The 21,471-nt window shown below is 38.1% G+C and overlaps 1 protein-coding gene across 1 annotated transcript in view; it reads right to left on the reverse strand.

Annotated features, from left to right (window-relative positions):
* The window catches only part of LDAH (lipid droplet associated hydrolase), a 120,048-nt gene that overhangs the window by 89,582 nt on the left and 8,995 nt on the right, over nt 1–21,471 (reverse strand). The window contains exon 2 of the mRNA XM_064707785.1: nt 15,732–15,884. Within this exon, the coding sequence (XP_064563855.1) occupies nt 15,732–15,884 (153 nt within the window). The remainder of the gene's footprint in view (nt 1–15,731; nt 15,885–21,471) is intronic.

Here is a 21,471-nt window from a genome sequence, read left to right on the forward strand (position 1 = left end):
ATGCAGAACAAGGATGGGGAGAAATGACAGCAGCTTAGATATCTTGGTGCTCTTTTCCATCATCAGCAGGTGAACCTAAGACATAAAATCTGCTCAGGATTTGGTCATCAGCTGAAGAACAGTGAGGCTTTGCATCAAATATTATACAAAGCCTAAAAAAATCTAATACTTTTTTCAGGGAAAGGAGACTTTTATCCTGTGTTAATTTGGTGTGGTTTTTAGGCAGGTAAAAGAGAAAATCCATAAATGCAAAAGAAACCCCAGCCCTCATAAGCATCTGCTCCTGGCAAGAGATATCTGAGAGATCTGACCTGTTAGAACTGCTACTGGCATTTCAAAATGCCTTGAAGGGGTATGAATGAGAACTGCTGGCACACAGGGGAATGAAAATCAACAAGAATTTTAACAGCAAAAATTTCTACAGAAAATTTCTACAGCAAAAATCACCATGTGTAAAGCAGTTATAAATTGATTCTTTATTGAACTTGCAATTCCAATGGAGTTATTCCAGATTTGCAGTGACCTAAGTAAATGCAGATTAATAGTCCTAGCTCTTGAAAGCTGGCATCTACAATATTTATGACTGAATAATGTTTATCTCATATGTCTTCAAAGTAATTTTGTATGTTCTTGATTGAGCTGCTGTCAAAATACTTTATGAGAGGAAACAAAAAAAAAAACCTGGACTGATTAAGATTTTCTTCATATAACAGAGTAATAGTAACAGCTAATTGAAATAACTGGGACTTAATACATACAGCAGTCTGTGATCAATAATGTTTTTAGGCTGTGTTCAATTAAATTATTTTATTTTATAGATAAAGAACTACCAGGTCAGTCACAAGGGCACCCAGGCAGTGCTCATTTGTGCTTTAGAAGGATTTCCCAGTACAGTAAACCAGAACTGCCTATGCTCTATCACTCAGCAACTAAGTGTCAAAAAATGGAACCCATAAGTAAATGCAGTGTTAACCCCCATGATTTGAAGGTTACTCCAGTTATTTGAATACCACATCAATCCTTAGACACCTCAGGGCAGCTGAATCACTCATGCATGCCAATAAATCTCAAATTGCAGTCATCTGAAGCATGAAGCACATCTTAAGCAGTTACTCACAACTGTGCTTAATTTTCAACAGCATTTATGTTGTTTCAGAAGTCTTTCAAACAATAGCTGTAAATGGTGACCATAACAGAAAAAGAATCAAGACTGAAGTACACTGAGGATTTGTCTCATTTGCAGAAGATTTCCAAGCACTTCATGGAAAGACTGTGTCAAATGGACAACTTACACAGCGAATGAGAACAGCAAGACGACTTTATCTGATGTGACCACCGGCTGCAATATACAAAGGACTCCTGCCACACTCCCTGTTTTTCTCTGTAACACATGACATTTCACCCAGCTATTCTGCATGAAGCTCAAAGTCTTTCCATTTTTAGTTTGAAGACGGGAATCCACTGCTTCCTTTTCCGATCTGTTCCACCCACAGCTAACACAAAACAGTACGGAACAACCCATGAGTGCAGAGGTGGAACCTAGAGCTATTTTAGGAGGTAAATATTCTCCACTTCTATATACTGCAGATACAGGCTTCCAATAACTAGAACTACTACTCTTTAGTCACCCATATAAGTAGAAATACAAACATGGCATATAAAGATGCATTTGCCTACCTTTCACCTTCAAATACTTTCCTGTTAATGCTTTTTCCATCAAATCAAGATTTTTAAATGCCATCTGCTTTCTCAATAAGACACTTAGACAGTGGAGAGAGAACAACTTCTATAAATAGAATATTTACCCGGAAATCACTTCTAAAGAACAACCTTTATCCCGACTTCACATTATTTCCTATGTAATGCATCACAAAGTCAAACTTGGCCTGTCTTAAAATGAAATACTAATATTTGAGATGCTGCACTTCCACAAGAGAAATTATTCAGACTTGATAAATTTAAACTTATATACAATGCACTATCAGTGCAACTCCATCAGTTTAATTATGAATGGAAGACAACAAACACATCATGCTCACTTAAAAAGTCACAGACCATAGCCATTCCTCACAAGCAATGACAGCTTTTATGGCTTGCAAATTGCCAAACATTTTGAATTCTTCAGCAACAGAACACATTCATGTCAAATGGAAACCACAGGTAAGAGAACACAAGCATTAGATAGCCCAATGGAAAAAATGTTCCAGGTTAGAAATGAAGATAGTCACCAAAACAAGAAAGAAGCCTTCTGTGCAGAAAAAATGTAAGTCAAAAATATATACAGCTTGCTCAAAAGAAATTGAGACTAAAACATAAAACTAAGTAATTTTTAGCAGTTCTGGAAGGGATAGCTGAATTGAGAAAGATTTATTTAAGTAGTATATAGTAAAAGCCAAGAGTGGTAGGGAGTGAATGAAAAACTGCCATGTAACTAAGCCATCCCAAACAGTGACAAGGTTTCTTGCACCTTGCTTTGAAACAAGCATTTGGGTTCCATGCACTGTCCTGTGAGATGTTCCCCAGTGCTTCCAGTGGTGTCTCCAGGAGCCTGACCATCCCTGGGAGCAGTGGCTGGCACTGAGCCAGCGCTTTATGCACTTCTCCAGCAGTTGCTTTTTGCTTGCTCTGGGACCTCAGCAGGACCATAAAGAATAAAGGCATCTACATGAATACAAGAAGGGAAATACACAGCCGGCAGTGGGTTTACAGAGAACTTTAAGGAACTGGAAAATATGCCAGCAATTACCATAAATGTAATTTTAGAAATAACCCACAGTTTCAGAATGAAGGGTATGTTGCAGTATTTACACTATAGTCTCTTGCATGAAAAAACAAATGCAGCTTCTAAAAAGAAAAATAAAATAAAAAGAGCAGCTATAAAGCAAATTTGAAATCCAGGGGTGCACAGCAGGACACATAAAAATCATTTTTGTGGTGATGATTCTCATTGCCACTGTCTCACTGCCAAAGCTCCCAGCTCCAGCTTGAAGAGCCTCAGTGACAAGTTCCTTGCTCAAGGAAACTTAATCTGCCTTTGGCATGTGACCAGCCACCATGGAAGAAGATGCAATCCCCTATGTTAATGAATGGAAAGCAGCCCACGCAGATGTCAGAAGAATTTAAATGGAGCATGCAGAACACACAATGATGTTCTCACACTTGGGAGAAAACTGCAGAATCTGACACCGTGGCTGGTGAGCAGGCCTTAAAAGGCAACACACAGGTCTCTCTGACATGCAAGGTCAAGGGATTTCATATAAAACATGTCAAATAACATTGGAGTGACCATCATAAACTCATGTCAATGAAGCTTTCACCTGTTTGCACGTCTCGGGGTCTGGCATTCTTCGTCCTGTATCCCTTTATAGTCCCTACTCTGGGGGAGCAGCATCAGCCAAGCAGCAAAACATTACAAGGACGTTATACAGAAACACATGTGAAAACTCTGTTTGATCCTCTCTAACTCTGGAATAGCGAATTTGGCTGAAAAGCACTGTAAGATATTTGCTTGGGTTGTGAAAATAGGGAATCTCAGAAGGATTCAGCCAGGTGTCTGTAACACAGCTTATTAGAGAGGTTTTTCAAGAACATTTCACATTTTTTCCCTATATATACCTACACATATACACTGTTATTAGTTTGAGAACGCTATAAAACTTACATATAGGATTTTATAATACACATTCTTTGTATATATTTTGCAAAGCCAATAAGCTTGTCTGTTGTTCCCTAACACTGCTTCACTGTTAGGATAAATGTAGGTTCATTCACCTCTAAAGAAAACCCACAGACAGTCTGATAAACCTGAATTAACCTAACACAGCTGTTTTTGCCCAAGTGACAAGAATGCCTGAAGCTTGTGAATTAAAATTACCAGCTAAAAATCGTGACAGTATATGCTGGTTTTCCCATGGCAATAATTAACAGCATCTATACAGGCAGATAAGATTAAAGTCCAAAATGCTGATTTCATCCACTGCAAACCTAACGAACTTTGTAATTAAGCAATATTGCAAGGGTTATAAAGTCCACAGATGTACTTCCAAATTACTTCTGCCATCTCAACCAAAAGAGGTCCATAAATACAAAAGAAGCCTTGATTTTAATTTTTTAATGTGTCTGTAAACTAATGTTTCTTGGAAGGGAGTTAAGACTGAGACTTAAAACTGAAATAATTGAGTTCTCAATGGAATAGCCATTTTTTCACACTTTTCAATAGTAGAACCCAGAATTTTCTAGTGCTTACAATTAAATAATTTTTGTGTGCTGTTTTCCCCATATAAATGAAAAATTAAAACATTTAGTTAGATCTCCTAGTACACACCTACACAGTCTCTTAAGCAGATGAACACAGATATAACTACTTTTAATACCCCAGAGGTGGTTGGTCTGACCCAAACCATCCTACAACCAATGCTGGCAGAGAGGCTACTGTGAGTTCCATGCTGGGTCTAGAACTCCCAGTGGGAATTTTTCAGCCAGCTTCGTGGTCTGAAGCAGCACTGGACCAGAAGAAAACAAACCTCCTAAAAGAAAGAGGGAGAACAAAGGAAATGCATGAAGAGGAACACGAGACTTGATGTCAAATGGGTTCACAAGAAAGCCTATGAAACATCTGAATAACACATCCCTGATGAGACAACAGCAGCAGGAAAAAGACAAAGATGGGAAAAAAAGAATTCAAACCCAAGATAACCACAAATTATTTGTTATGTGCAGATACACAGCTCTGAAAATTTGATCACTTTTGAATTATATGCAAGGAGAAAGGAAACCATACACTCAATAGGCACCAAAAAGAATATTTTCAAACCTGTATCAGATTTTCCTATATTGTACCACTGGTAAGAATTAAAAAAAAAAAAAGAAAACGCACAGTTTGGGTGCTTTGGGGTTATTAGTTTTAGCTATTTCTTGTTTTGCTTTATCAAGGTAGTAACAGACAGGAAATAAATGGCAACAGAGAGCAGCAAGACAGTCAATTTCAGAAAAACAGACTAAAAATGTGCAATTTTTGTGTATTGAAATTTCAAGAATGTTGCATTTGAAACCAACAATCAAAGGTCATTTAGAGAACTAATTTTGCATTTGCATCTGCCTTGAATCTTCAGAAATGCAAGATAAAAGAACAGACTGTTCTGAACATGGATAAACCAAGATTTACCAACACACATCCTTAGGGACAGACTCTTTGCATTGATACCATTGTTTTTCAGACTGAGGAAAAAGGCCTTGTAGGTGGGGTATTAATACTGGTCCTAAGTAGATGCTCCATGAAGACTTCAACTGAAACACTTTTTTCAGGAAAACATAAAACACAAATCACTTCACAAGCACATTTATTCACCCATTCAAGATCTATTGCCAAGAGTTTCTGCCTCTTAAGAGAAGGCTGTGACAATGGATAAAAAATATTTAAACTTAGATGGAAGGCAGTATTTATGTATCACTATGTATTTACTTATTCCTATGAGAGTTTTTTAATCCAACTGGGATAATCAAAGTTTGTTTTCAAAAAGGGAAATCAGGACAGTGAACAAAATCTCCCATGTCCATAACAGAAAAACAAGAGCAAGAGTTATAACTAACTGAGTTTCTGGTCATACTGTTTTCCATAATCCAGATATTGAACATAATGGGTCATATTTATTTCTAGTACTGATTCAGTGATCCATAAGAGTTACTATCAGACAGAAATAAGACCATGTGTTAACTAGAATCTGAAAGAGGATTTTTAGTTTTCATTCTTTTCAGATACAACTAAGTCAAAATGTTTAATATCAAGGCAAATTCATAGTAGCTCAGGTATTTCTGGTATCAGCTCCCATTAAGTAAGTACATTATACACTGCTGCTGTGCTTTAAGCATTTTAAATGCTTTGTTTGTACATGATGCACATGGAAACACTGGATTTCCTTCATAGGTAAGTCCTTCACTAAGCAATTTCTTCTTCCCTCCTGCCTCAGATATCCCATGAAGAGAAACAGATCTTTTTTAAAATTTTCAAATCAAGAAAAATACCCCAGAACACAACTTTTCCATAACTCTGGCCAACTCAAGCCACTGCATGTTGCCGGAGAGGGATCACTTCCTCCCCTGATGCTGCTCACCCAGACAGGCAGGAAGGATCCATGCTGAAAACGCCTCATTAGTAGGGAGAGGACACCAAAAGAAGGCTGTGGATTGAGAAATTTCAGTAAGTCACTTCAGGAAGTCCCATCTGCCACCCAGATTTAGTGGAGGGAAGTACTGTCAAACACAGCTGGACATTCAACCATCCTGTCATTACTCTGCCTTCTCAAACTTAACAAGCTCAACTGTGCCAAGACCCCATCAGAGTTACTTCTGGAGCACTGGGAAATTAAAAAAAAAAAAGGCATATTTCAAGCCTAGATCTGACATACAGGCTCCTCTCTGCATGAGGAAGTTTTTATTTTTAATGAAAGACTATGTTTTTTTCTGTTCTAAAGACAATGGAAGCTCGTGGGCTGACCCAGTAAACAAAGCTCAACTGTCAGCATATTTTAAAATATTAGTCACAAACAAGTAGTCCAGAAGCAGCAAAAATAATGAAGAACAGTGTCCTAAGAAACAAATTTTTTAATACATAATGTGGAATAGAACACACACCTTTACTTCAGGGGGTACTCTACAAGCATGCATGTCTTCAGCCAAGCTTTTATTTTGCTATCTTTTGGCATCCACTATGTCTCAGAAAAAGCCTAGAGAAAATTCACTAACATATTCAAAGTTTTGTGTGGATTGAAAACAGAAATCAAATAGGTACAGACAAATTAGTATTATCTGCTACAAATAATGTCCTCAGGAACTCAAACTATTTACCTCAGTAAGTAAAGGGGAGGATCATGTGATACTTATTCACATTTTATAAACAAGAAACAAACCAAATAATCAGTGGCTAGTAATACTTTAATTTTCATGCATAAACAACTCCAGCTTACAGTATCTTACATGCACAATCACCTGAGGAAACAAGGCTAATCTTGTAATTAAGTCATGAATATTTGCATTAGAGCTAAAGAAATGGCTAGAAAAATTTGGAGTAGTAGCTTTGGAAATATCAGGTAGATATGGGTGGGTTGTTGCTTGATTTGTGTGTGTTTGTGTTTATGCTTTTGCTCCTGTGCAAAGTGTAAATACACAAAATATAATGACATACACCCCATACAAGCATAAGAATAATAACTGTTTTGCAGTGTTTATGTCTCACTGAAATAAAAACCTGTGCTGTTACTTCCTTACCTGCTGATAAGAAGACCAATCATAGGGAAAGGGAAAAACATTTTATCTTACTCTACGTACTTCAACCTGGATTGTTATGGCGCACAAACCTTTAACTCTACAGGGTAGTCTGTTCTCAGTGATGACTTTTGCATCCCCCATACCAGTTACTGGAGAGTAGGAAAGCCAATTCTTTTACTCAGAAAAAAGGGAAAAGTTCATCTCAATGTAAAATACAAATTCTTGGTGTCAGAATCTGAGAACTCAGGGTCAAATGGAAAGAGTTGGCAGCTTCAGCTGGGGCTGCAGTGGAAACAAAAGCAGAAGGCTCAAGGGAGAGGCATTCTCAGGGAATCACTACCACCTGGAGAGGCTGGTGGGGCACCAGCTCCTGCCAAGGTCTCCAGACAGAACATGAGAACTCCTGTATGTGCTGAGTGCTGGGGACTGACACCATAATTTAACAACAGGAAGTTCTGTGACAAATCCAGCTGAAGGAACTCCCACCTTCCCCCCTGCCTATCATTCCCACCCTCCTACCACGGCTCACCAGCCCCTGAATTACACTGGCACAGCTCTGTGGGGGCCCTGCTGTGAACCCAAACAGGGAACTGCTCCAGCTGTAAAAAGACCCCAGAAATAAATGTATGTATTTATTTAATTCACAGCATGATCTCTCAAAGTATTGTTCTGGCATAACTGAGGGGTGGAATGGCACAGCATGGTGGGAAAAGGAATACCTTATGCCAGTATTGTTGACAAACATTTTGAATTGCAAAATAATGGCCTCAGGAAGTTTTTTAAGTGCTCCAAGCAGTAAGCTCTTGGATTTCCATTGTCTGGCGAGTCTTAATGAACACTCTACAAATAGTTTCTAACTTCCACACTACTTTACACTCAGGAACATCTGCTTTACACCTAGCATCATGGTTCTAACAACTGTGTGAAGGCAAGAGCTATATGAATGGCCAGTCTCCTCAATAGCCACCCACACCTAAAGAGAGGATCAATTGCTTAAGTGTTATCTGCTAATCAAAGCAGATAATGATAGAGACTTTCCAGGAAAATACATGATCAGCATAAGATAATTAGAAAGATTATAATACAGAGAGGGGGAGTACAGGGAAATTATTGAAAAATTATTGAAAATTTTAGGAACACCAGGTAGTTTTCTCTGAGCCAGTGCAATGAGCAGCCCAGCAGGCCAACAACACATTCAAAGATCAAGTGGTTGCTTCAATCCCCATGCTGCAGGTGAGGCCATGATAAAAGAGCACAGCATTTCTCTTCCTCTCTTCAGGAAAGCACTGCAGATTGACAGCCATCCTCTCCATGCAGTAAGGAACAATGTTTTATAGTAAATAATCCAGTCAAGTATAGTATCTGCAGAACTAATTTTAATTTCAAGCACTGCAAATATCACAGAATGGATGAATGCTGCTGCTAAGATAAAATGTAAAAGAGAAATTCTTCCTAAATAGAGTATTTGTGCACACTGCTCAGCTGTTTGGATATGAACAGCATATAATAGGGACACAAATCAGATGCAAAAGTCAGACTTTTTTCAGTTCCTGCTGATCAGCCACATGTGACTCAAGTGTGCCAGCTGGACTAGCTGCCATTCTGAGCTCCATAAACCCCCACAGGCTTTGTCAAGACAGCCAAGACTCCAATCAAACAAGATTTTTTTGGTGATTCCCTGGACCAGATGTGTAAAATAGCAACCTCTTCACTTTTGAACACCTAAAATTTCCTTTTTCTCTGCTCCATTGTTTCAGCTGAAGATGGACAACAGAAGCACTACTCTCTTTGGGATGGCATGATCAAAATGAGGAAAAGCAATAGGACTCATGAAAACTTGTACCTTACACTAGTAGAGGTAGATAAACACATCAAGTACAATGTTAATATCATGGAAAACATCCACATAAGAAACAACCTCAGCTTTAGGTCACCAGAAATATGTGATACAGGATTAAGAGTGTTTTTGTATGAACAGGGGACCTCTGGAGCTTTTTTCAACATAAGTACTAGTGTACTTACACTTTCAGAATTTCACCTAAAAATTCTCATTGCATGTAGAAGCATTACTTAATTCAACCCCCCAAATCCAAAGTTAAATGAATGATTCCTTTAAAAAAGACCTGAAGTACTTTCATGTGATGAGTTATTTTCCTTAATGTCCTTTGCCTCTTTATTGCTGTACATTGGAGGTGATACCTGCCCTGGCACAAGAATTTTTCACAGTGAGTAAGAGTGGAGCTGCCCATGGAGCTGGTCAATGATTTAAACATTCCAGAGAGGAAGTATTTGCTGTCTCACTCTATGCAGCTGTGCTTCTATGTTAATTTATTTACTTGGTGTTAGCTGTGAACGCTAGCTTAGAAGCTTAGGTTATTGTGTAATTACAAATACTGTAAATGTGAATGAAGATTTTTTTGGTGCTTTGGAACACAATTTGGGAGGATGGTTTGCCATATACTGAGAAGGAACCCAATGGAAAGGTGGGAACAGAAGCCCCAGCACTCCCAATCTTATCTTTTCTGCTCTAATTTAACTTGCTTTACCTCACTCCTCTTAATGCAAATAAAAGGCATTTGTACGACCCTCAACAACAAACGTAACTGGTTAATCACTGTAACATGGTCTTATAAAACTACTAATTTTATTTTCTTTTCTAATAAGAATACAGTAGAGAATCAGTCAATGCTTACCTGTGCATTCAGAGGAGAACGTGAAGTCTGTAGTATGATATATCTGGCTATTATAGCAATAACTTTGCCAAAACACACTTTTTTTTTCCTTATCTTTAGAACAGCTCCCTCTTCTGGCATCCTCTGCTTATACTGTATTTAAGTAGCATACTTCATTCCTTACCAATTTTTAATTCTATTTGGTTCCCAACACTTAACAACCCCAGTTTCATTGTTAAAGGTTTTCACTGTTCAGTACAGCTGTGAAGCAAAATACAGCTTTTGAAAGGATTCTTATCAAGTATTTATCTAAGATTATCCATCGATTTTACTACCTTTTGAAAGTATCCCAATAACAACCAAGACTAGAATCCACACATGGAGACTGGATGGCCAGTTCAGGGGTCACATTTGGATCACTGAATTTGGAAGGGATCATCTAAGATGTGAGTCCAGCTCCTCCCTGCTCATGCAGAGTCAGAGGAGGCTGCACACACAGTGAAGTTTTTATTACCTTCACATCTCAGGGCAGCCACCTAACCCCCCAGTAGGCAGAAATGCTCATGGTGCCATCCCTACCCTCTGGTTCTACAAACTACCCAGAAATTTATGCTCCTTCCTTCAGCATCTGAATTAGCTGTTTAATCAGGCTGGATGAAATTGGGCCTTAGAGTCCCTTTCTGAACCAGGTGTCATGACATGGACTCAGTTTGACTACCCCCTCACCTCCCCACCCCCACCAAAAACACCCCATCAAATCACCAAGAAAAAGTAAAACAAACCGAACTTCCCAAGAGCTCTCATAATCCTACTGGTAGTGACAAAACTGCAGAGAACACATGAGGAGAGACTCTTTTTCCTGGATGATGCTCTGGTACTATTCTTTCAAATAAGAACAACCAACCACAAAACTAGAAAGAGGAAAAAACTGCCTAATGCATTGAGACACAACAGGTTCTCAACTTTGTTCACAGAATTGCTGCTGGAGCTCAGTCAGTGCCTTTAGGCACAAAATACACGTGACCCAGAACACCCCTTGCCCAGGAGGTAAGAAATCTATTTTCCTCCTAGTATGTCTGTCCATTGCCAGCAACATTCCCTTCCCTCCAGCTGCATTTCAAAGGCAAATCATGAACACTGCTATGTGCTGGGGGAGGAGACCCTGGCTGCTGACTTGGAAAGCAGTGTCTGAGAAGATAAAGTACCTTCCCCAAGTAACTTCATGGTCTTGACTCCAAAATCAGATTTTGCCTCACATAAACAGTCTGACCCATCCACACGAGGTGCCAAGATTCCATGCAGGATTCCAGATTATATCCTGGCTAAGATTGCCAAAAGCTACACACTGCAAGCTCATCTGCTGATACTGAGAGCCCTTACTACATCTACTTCAGTTGTTGCAGACCAAGTTACAACAGGAAGATTTTGTACCAACAAGGGCATTCAATCACATAAATTTTGTATGCCCATTCTAAAACCAACTTGAAGAGAATTAAACATGCTTTACACAGTTTGCTGAATGAGGAAATAGATGCTTTTACCCCTTGGTCCCAGTGGTGACAGTAGACCCTCCTGAAGAACAATTCATTCCAGTAACAGATGAGCAGAGGGAAAAATTAATAACTTTCAAGAAACTGGTTTAGTGGGAGCCAGAGAAACAAAATACAGAGAAACTAAGCTTTAGGACTATACAATTAGTTTTATTGAGAAGTATTATAACATAGTAATTCTTATTATAACTTTCCTTATGCAGGTGTTGAGGGTGATGACTCTTAAGTAAAACAGCAGGTGAAGACAAAGCCAGATAAGGTACAGAAAGCTTTTCAGAGTCCCTATGTTACAGTTAAAAATGGCAATTTAAAGATTTTAAAACTAACAGGAACTCTCATCTCAAGAGAGAGTATACTAAAGACTTGTCATAATCCAGACAAGTTGTTTGTACTGCTTTCACTGCTAAAATATAGTTCAGCAGTCTTCAAGTGAAGCAGTGTTGTTGATATAAGTACATGTAACTACTCTTAAGAGATTAGAACCCAAATATGCAATTTCTGTTGTGCACAATCAATTCTTGACTCACAGAATTCGTTCAGAAGAAATATCTTTATACCTGGAAAAGGTGTGTGTTTAAGTCCTCATAGCCCTTAAACATCACCAAGTGAAAGCAAGAGTTGGTAAAACAGTAACATGATCCAAAAACCCAGCAGTGATTCAACTGCAAACAGGCAGTTCAAGAAACTTGGCAAAGCATAGGGAATACTCTGAATGCAGGCCAGAGAACCAGATTCTGAAATTATTTCTGTATATTAATGAATGAAACTTGTGTAACATGATTTACCACAAAAAAAAAAAAAAAAAACCAAAACCTATTTACATTATATATGTTTACCAAGTACAAGATTGTAAATTGCAAAATTGCCTTGTTTACAGCAAGGGTAACACAGATTAGGAAGCCTGAAACAAAGATATCCCAATGTACCCCTGCAATTAAATGCAAGAAAAATTTTGATGAAAAGCATAATGTCATGAGTAAAACAGCACAGTGGTTTTAAAATTTGTAGAGTATTTATTTACAAGACTAAATGTTTCATAAATACACAGGCACAAATAGATACTATTAAAACAGAAAAAAATTCCATTACACTTTGTGGATTATGGTTTTCAATGAACACAAGACATATTAAATATTGCTGCAGCACATTTTGTATTTCACTGCTAATTTTACACTAAACAAACACTGTAAAAGTGAAAACAGTCCTTTGGGACACAAGAGGAAAAAGAGTAATTCCTGTTCTTTCCATTGCACCTACATATCCAGAAAACCACGTACCTGATCCTCCATCTGTACACACTTAATGTTACTCTCATGAGTAAATCTTATCAATTTTAACAGAAAAGAATTTATCTTCAGAAAGTTAAATAAGTATATGGATATATTCTAGACTGAGGAAAAACTGGACCTTCTACACAGTCATTACTTTAGCAGACACATTATTACTCTTATTCAGAGGTTTTGTGGACACAAGAAGAAATGCTATGAAACAAAGTGTGTATTAAACATTTCAATTAATACAGGAAGGCTTTATTAAAACTATAAGTTCACTCACACTGCCACTAATAAAAAAAAATTAGCTTGTTGCAGTTAAATGAGATTAAACCCTGCTGCATGCTCTGTTTTTCAACTGCTTCAAGCACAGTGAACTATCAGTTCTCAAGAGGCAGAATCCTGTTTCATTTTAACTCATTGATTTCAGAGTAGAAGAATGTTTAGGAGGTATTTTTTTTTTTTAAAGTGGGGAGAGGGAGAAAGCTAAGTTGGACCCAAGAGGAATCCACACAAACCAAAAATAAATACATAGGGTTTATTCTCAAATCTCCTGCAACAATTCAATTCCAGAAGCTGAGAATTTTGTCACTTTTCTCAATACTCACCCACAACTCTGTTTGGTTTGACCACATGTTAACAAAATCATATGCCTGAATTTCACTAGGACTGGAAAAGTACGTACCAGAGCAGTTTAATACACAGAACAGAGTGACAAATGCAGCACAACCAACAACCTTCAGACCACTCAACACTTGCCTGTGCATGCTCTCTTTTTTTTAAAGTCAGAGCTGCCCTTGTCTGAATATTGCTTTCCTTGACTTGTGTACCAAGCTGTCCTTTTGCCCCTCTTTCCCCCATTCCATAAAGAATCTCAACCATGATACATGACATTCAAGTGTGAAAATGCCTGGACTCCAGAAGGGCTCCACATTTAATACTCAGGAATTTACAAAAGCACAAGGGAAATGCTATCTAATCCTGATTTTTAGGTACATGAACATATTGACCAAATGTCCATATCTCTCCTAAGGCTGTGTTTTTTGCATTGTAGATAAGCCTTTCCTTGAAAGCTAAAAATGAGGCATGCAACAGCAGCAAAAAAACCTCACCATTTGTTTTAAGAGAAGCAAAACTGCACTTTGTTATGCCAGGTCCCACTAAGCTCCCTGCCAGCCACAGCAAGAAGCTTGGGTAACTTTATTCACTACTGAATTTGGGCACCTAAAGTGAAGAGAGCATTATAGTGGTTGCTGAGGTTTTAAATTGTTTTCGCAGTGAGACAACTTCCAGCTTATTACCAACATAATTCTGAAATAAGAGCAAAATCATAAATCAGCTGCTTGCAAAAGCCTGAAGACCATGAGAGAAGTACACTGAATATTTCACTGATGTCTATTTCTGAACATCTATCTTAATATGTTATTAAAGAGTCTTCACAGAATTGTTCTGCAAGAAATCAGCTCCATGTAGTCCTGCCACTACATTTTTTGGCATTAAAAGTTTTCTATGATGAATATGGAGACCATGCTATGTATGTGACTTGGTACATTTTGAACAGAATAATTACATGCCTTGCAGAGGTACCATGCCTTGGATGCTAATGTTTGATTTTTGTGCTCCTCTCCTACATATCTTTCCACTGATATAATCTAGCTTTACAGATTTATCTTTGTTACAGCCTCTACTATCATCCCAAAGAGAAGGTATCAGTCTGAAGACAGGTGAAAGCTCCAGAACTTGTGAGGAAAAGGAACTCTAAACTTAGTTGTTCAATTAAACCTTCCACAACTGAGAGAAAGCAGCAATTGAAAAGCATGAAATCAGGCTTGTACCTCCAGAGAGGTACTAAAGAGATATTGCACAGTGTATTTGTTTAAAAGGTCATTCCCCACAAAACAGGAACAAGATGTACTCATAAATGGCTTCTTTTCAGTTAAGAAAAGAATTTAAACTTCACTGTCACTGGCTTAAGAAGTTACTATTCAGCTCCTGGAGGCAAAGGCATAAAACCACTGTGCCCAAGGAAACTAACATATAATATTCCATGGACCTTCCAAAACATTGAAAAAAAAACCCTGAAAAATTGGACCTATGTTCTCTTTCACCACTAAAGACCAAGCCACACACAGTCCCATAAACAGCCACTAGGTACACTAACAGTGAACCAAAGCTGTGGATACTCAGAAAAGTCATTATTTGTACCACTCATTCTGGGAGAAATAACAACAGCATCCAGAACATCCAAATAAACAATAGAAAGCATTAGAAATCTGCAAACTGTAAGGTGGTCAAAGAGTCACAGCTTAAGTGGGTTCAAGCTTTACTTTAGCTAAGATCAGGATTCCTACAGTTCATTGGTAGACTTCAACAAATTTAGAACTTCTCCATTAATTTTAACATATTCCAAAGGCAAGTTTAGAGCTCTCATTTTAAGACAGCCACATTTAAATATAATTAGGAGCTGTACAATACTCACTGAGTTCAAGAGGGTCAGCATAAAAATTCATGTGTAAAAATCTAAGTTAAAAAAATTTTCATATTAAAAAAACCCAAAACTAAAATAAACAACTGGATCTAGAATTTCTCCTCAAATACTGTAATTTTCATCTGTCAGTTGGCACACAGCTGACATTGCAGTAACACTTCAAGGTGCAAGAGATAAATAGAAGAAGAGCAATGAAAACAAACAAAAGCCCACAACGCTCTCAGTAAACCACCAACACAAAGAAAGTGAGTAAGACATCCTAATTTCTAAGTGCTGCCTTCTTGCACTGTTAAAAATAAAGGTAACAGTAGCAATCAAATGTAACAAAGAAATTTCATCACTGTAGTATTATTGAGTTACTGGCCATGTGCACGAGCCAGAATTTACCACTTAGATAGTGAGAATTTTGAAAATTACACTGGACATACCCCTTTCAATTAACAAACTTCCAGACTTATAGACTTAAACACAAAAAAAAGACCCTTACCAGGAATAATCATGAACAAGAGCCTGGGTAGATTTTTACTTTCATCTTTTGAGAGGTCTTTCCAGGGCCCACATTTTAAGACATGGGTAGCAGCTCCACAACAGTAGATAAATTCTTCATGTAAGGGCACTGGCTCTTCTGACCTCATGTTTGCTGTTGAGCAGAATAACATACTGTTATAACAGGTCAATACTTACAGAGCTGTCTCTTTGTCATTATGCCTCCCCCCAGAATAACTGCAAAAAAACCCAGCCAAACCACCCCTCCCCCAACAGCTGTCATATCCAGTAATATAAGGCCCAGTTCAGTATTTCTGTCTCAGAAATACACAATGATGAACTGGACAATAAGCTCTATTCTTCCTTAAAGGCAAATATTTTAAATTTCTTGTTCATACTGTCCACTGAGAAGATTAATCTGAAAGCTGTTTGAAGGCAAACAAATGAAAAAATGCCAAACAGAACTAGTGCATGAATGTCATTGCAAGTTCTTTAACTGTCAAAAGCATAGTTAAAAATAACATTAGGTTTTCAACTATTTTTGATTAGTGAAAAAGGACCATTCATTTCTGAGTACAAGGACACAAATTTCCTAGTCTGTTTGTGAAATTTCTATTTCCTAGTCAGTTTGTGAAATTTCAGGCATGTAAACCAAAGCCTGAAAGACCTACAAGTCTGCTGCACTATTAAGTGCAGCACTACCCTCACTAATAGTCACTGAAAAATTCTCAATGCTACACAACTTAAAAGGAACAGATCTGACTCAAATTTTAAGTAATCACACTTGACAACATTAGAAAAGTACACCTGAATAAACAATATTTCTTTACTTTTGCAAATTTTAATCTGAGGTTTTGAAAGGTTTAAGGTAAAGAACAATCAATGCAGAAAAGACAGAAAATGTTTTGTTTTGAACTTATAAGTACCACCATGAAAAAACCTGAATATAGTACAAACAGAAAACATTTCTGGAGGGAAGGGAGAAGTCTTCTTTAATGCTGCCAATTACAGCACAATTCTCTGGATGAAACCTTGTACCCCCATCTGCCCATTTCACCCCAGCATCCCCAAAAAGTTCTTTTAATGATTATGTAGACACCTTTACTACTTCATTGTTCGCCATGTTATTATCTAACTTGTAGCGATTAAAATGTAAGTAAAGTCAATTTTGCCAAACTATAAAGAGGTACATTTTAATGCATTATCCTTGCTTGTATTTCTTCATTATTTAAAGCTGAAAGAAGCCAAGAACAGTTTCAACAAAGAAATCCAGTTACATCAACAACCACAGTAAACATAAGTTGTCACTCCTTTTCTAAGGTGTTTACAATCCAAGAAGCAAAAGTAACTAGTTCTTACCCAAGAAAGTAGGGTTTGGACAAAGTTTCTGATCATGATCACAAACAATAAAAATCTGTTGCATATTTTCATTCTGAATTGATTTCACATAACAAATCTAAATGGAAATCCCATTGACAACTTTTCATTCAAAAGAGTATTTGCAACATTAAGGTCAGAAGTTCAGCAATGAGAACAGAAAACTCAGCAATACATTTTGGACTGGCACAGGAGGATTTTCAGGTTCACACAGACCTGTTGTTGTAGCTTTGGTCCAGTCTTTAACTTAACTCATAATTTCAAAAACACATAGTGTTGCAGTACCTGAAAGGAAGACTGGACACCAGAGAAGAAGAAATGGTTATTTGAAAAACTGCTTGTCTGAGACAATCCCAAGTGGCTTCTTTGTATTAACTCTATGTATTGTCTGAGGGATTTTTTTTTTATTTATTGTTAAGTTTTAATTTACAACTTTACGGCCTTTGGTAATAAAACTGGACAGAAGAGAAAAACAGGGGAAATACAGTGGATATTCTCCCAGAATACTATTCAGACCTGTTTCAAGATGAAATCAATAATAGCCAATAATACCTCTGGATCTCCTTCCTCCTTCCTAAATGAAGCTTTGAAGAACAGTATTTCTATTACAGGCATCTATTTTTGGCACAAATAGCCTGCATTTCCCCTAGAAATATCATAAGACAGTCTATCAATTTCCAAACAGATTTAACAGGCAGAGGTTTCAAGAGATGAGGCTCCTTCCTACTGGCTCTGTCAGCCCACAGAGAAAGCACAGCTTGTGCCACAGCAGCTCCAAGAATGTTGAGCAGACAGAAGGACAGACTTGACTGGTGGGAGTTTCACAAGTTATCAAGGAGAAAGGTAACAAGACTCAAAGAGATGCATCTACCTAAGAAACCAGACCTTATCACATCCCAAGAAGTATTTTCTTCCTTCTCTTCAACCCCTGCACATAAATTCTCTAACCAAATGTAGGAAAAGTATTACAAGAAATTCAGCTTCTGTCAAGAATGCTTAATCTAGTGTTAAAATTTCTGTTAGACTATTGAAATATTAGATTCATAGGGCTTTAGCTCCAGATTAACACACCCTTAACGTGGGTGTCTACCAGAAAACAAACTCCTGTCACAGGATACAAAGCCTTAGGTGTCACTACATGAACTGATTAGGGGAATAATTGTGGGATCAGTTTCTTGGTTGCCACCTCCAGATTAGAAAAATCCTCTCCTGGTTAACAAAGACCATTGTAAAAATATTTGAAGACATACAGGTGCACCTGCAAACCAACACATGTATTTAGGTGTCTCCCTACTGATCCAGAAGCCACCTGCAGTCATTTTTTCAGACAGGAGTACCTGGAAATAAAGTTATCCACAAAGGGCAGATTATCTCTGCTGTAGGACCAATTCTTTTCATCTTTGGTTCAACTGACTCCAAAGTAAAATGCTGATAGTAAAGCTAAGTGAACTTTGCAAGCATTGGGCTAATTATTTATGCATCTTTCCTGAAAACATATTTTAACTGCTCCATCGTACACGATTACTTGGACTTGACATTTTATTTCAAAGATAACTTGGAAATAACAAAATTTGATCGACACTCAAAGAGTGTTCAATAAAAGAGTTATCACAAACTCAGACAAGCACCATGTAATGTAATCAGAGTAATTAAATGGATATCTGACATATAAACTATTCAATCACAAGACAGGACAAACAGGTTGGTGTACCTATTCTGAAGGAAGATGCTGTAATGAAACATGCAATCATAACCACAAGGGCAAAGGTAACTTGCATAAAACAATGGTGAAACCAAAATAAAGAAGAAAGAACAACCGCAGCAGATTTGACATAAAAGGTTCCACAAAATCATAAGAGACACACCCCAAAGTGCTCATGGTCAAGGCTACTGTGAGGCCACTCTCTATCCTTTCTGGTAAGTTACAATGACATTGGAAATAGCTACTCAGGAGAGTGGAAGAATTTCTGGAAGCGTTAAGAAATGTGTAGATGGGGCCCTTGGGGACAAAGTTTAGTGATGAACATTGAAGTGCTGGGTTAACAGTCAGACTCTGATCTTAGAGCTCTTTTTCAACCTTAACAATTCTATGATTGGAAAACATGTCTGGAAACTGCAAAAAAAAGGCAACCACCATGGTTAGAGTGTCCAGGGAGCTCTAGGCCAGTCAACCTCATCTCAGTTCACAGAAAGTTATAAAAAAATAAAATAAATCCCACTCAAAGTTGTACCCAAGAACATGAAACAAGCATTAATGTACCAATGATGTCTTTCAAGATGGCAGTAATGTCCAATGTCTCCACTGAACACCTGCACACAGGACAGGAGCCACCCTCCTTTTGCAGAAGGGTCCTGCAAAATGTCAGGGGGAGGAAGACAAACCAACTGAAACACTGGAGGGCAAGGTTGCTATCCAAATGGACCCTGGCAGGCTGGAAAGGTGGGAATTACATGAAAGCCAAGGGCACATAGAAGGTCCTGCACCAAGAGTTCAGCAACCCAACGCAGCAACAGACTGGCGGCTCAAAAGCTAGGAAGCGGCATTCCAAAAAAAAGACACAAATGATTACAAAGCTGAAAATGAGCCAGTAATGAGCCCCTGTAACCATCAAGCTCAAGTGTATACAAGGCTGCACAAGGAATAGCCTGCAATCTTGGAACGTTGGTATCTCCTGCTGCTTGGCAATGGAAAGACTGCATGTGGAGAACTGTGCCTAGTTTTGGACTCCTCAGACAAGCAAGACATCAATGTACTAGAGAAAACCAATTAGATGATATGGATGCTGAAGCATGTGATGGATGTCCAAAGGACAAGGAAAAATAGTCAAAAGTTGCAGAGAAGGAAATCCCAATAATAAAGGTTCCCCCTACATGCACAATTAGGACTATCAAATAATGCAAGTTGCCCTGAAAGGCAGGACAGTCCCAACTGGACAATGCCTTCAGCAACATGACCTGCTTTGACCTTTTTGAGAAAGGCCCTGGATTACATGTTAGAGATAACCTACAAAGTTGGATGCATGTAAATTCATGAGACTGGACTAGATACACCATAAAGTGTCAATTGCAAGGATGCTGTTTATCAAAAACCACTGTAAATCATTGGAGGTCTTGATGGTTAAGGATGAAAAGGTATTTAAAATCATAGCTAATTTCCAGCAGAAAAGGCAGGAAAGAGCACCCAAGGCACTATAGGCAGTTCTGGCTCAGCTGACTCCACAGGAAAAATCACAGGAGCATGTATTGTGTAAGTTCCTCTGATCACATAAAGACAGAATAAGAGATCAGTCTGCCACGAGCAAACCATACTAAGCAATGCAACTGCCCTAAATTATAAAACACCTGGCCACAAGAATGAAAGAAAATATGTAAATGTAATGCACACTGCCTTATTAAGAATTTTGGCACTGTCTCCCACTGCATTCTCTTTTCTAGGCCAAGGAAATGCAGGCTGAATAAACTGACTTGCACAGTTTGAAAAGTAACTGAACAAGCTGAAAAGATAATCAACTACTGTCTGTCAGCTGTCAAGTAATCTTGGGTCAATACTGGTACCTACAAAACTCAGGATTTTCATCAGAAACATACCTCCAACACTGAGCCCAGCTCTGTTCAAGCCCCCCACATCAAGAACACAAGGAAACTTGGGAGGGTCAAGTAAATAACTAGGCTAGAGGAAAAGCTTTGTGAACTGTGCTTTTTCAGTCTCCCATGCTGCAATCAAACAGCAACCTAGAGCCATTTGAAGGAGACCTGCAAAAGCAGCACAGCCAAACCCTTCTTTGCAATGGAAGATGGTAAAACAAGAGGCAACAGTGTGTCTTGACACTCCAAGGCATCATAAAAAACTAGTTGCTAAGAAGGCAATGGATGCTGGTTAGCAAGGCAGCAGAATGTTTCTTGGAGGTTTTTAAGACTCAGCTGGACAAAACGTAATTTTGATCTCAACAGAAAGATAGACTACGTTTTCTCCAGAGTTTTCCACAAATCAACAGTTTACAATTCTTATGGCCCTAAAACAGCGGAAAAAAATAAAGCAGGAGATAAAACAAGGATCTCAAACAAGTTTTCTAGTACCTTAGTAAATGCAGAGTTTCATGAATACAGTCCATGACAATAACTAAGTATTTAGATCAGAGAAAAGGAATCTAAACAGGACCAGTCCCCCCAAAATACAGGAAACTAAAGTAGATGTATTCTGTTGATTAGCTGTACCAGGTTAGATAAAAAAGAAACCCTGCCCTAATAGGTGATTTTATGCAACTGAATTCAACACCAGAATGTAAAAGAATAACTGGAAAAACAGCAAGATTCCTTCAGCTGCCTTCTACACTAAGGCTCTGACAATTTCTACATTACTCCCA

The sequence above is a fragment of the Zonotrichia leucophrys genome, chromosome 3 (genome assembly GCF_028769735.1).
Source record: "Zonotrichia leucophrys gambelii isolate GWCS_2022_RI chromosome 3, RI_Zleu_2.0, whole genome shotgun sequence".
NCBI classification, from domain to species: Eukaryota; Metazoa; Chordata; class Aves; order Passeriformes; family Passerellidae; genus Zonotrichia; species Zonotrichia leucophrys.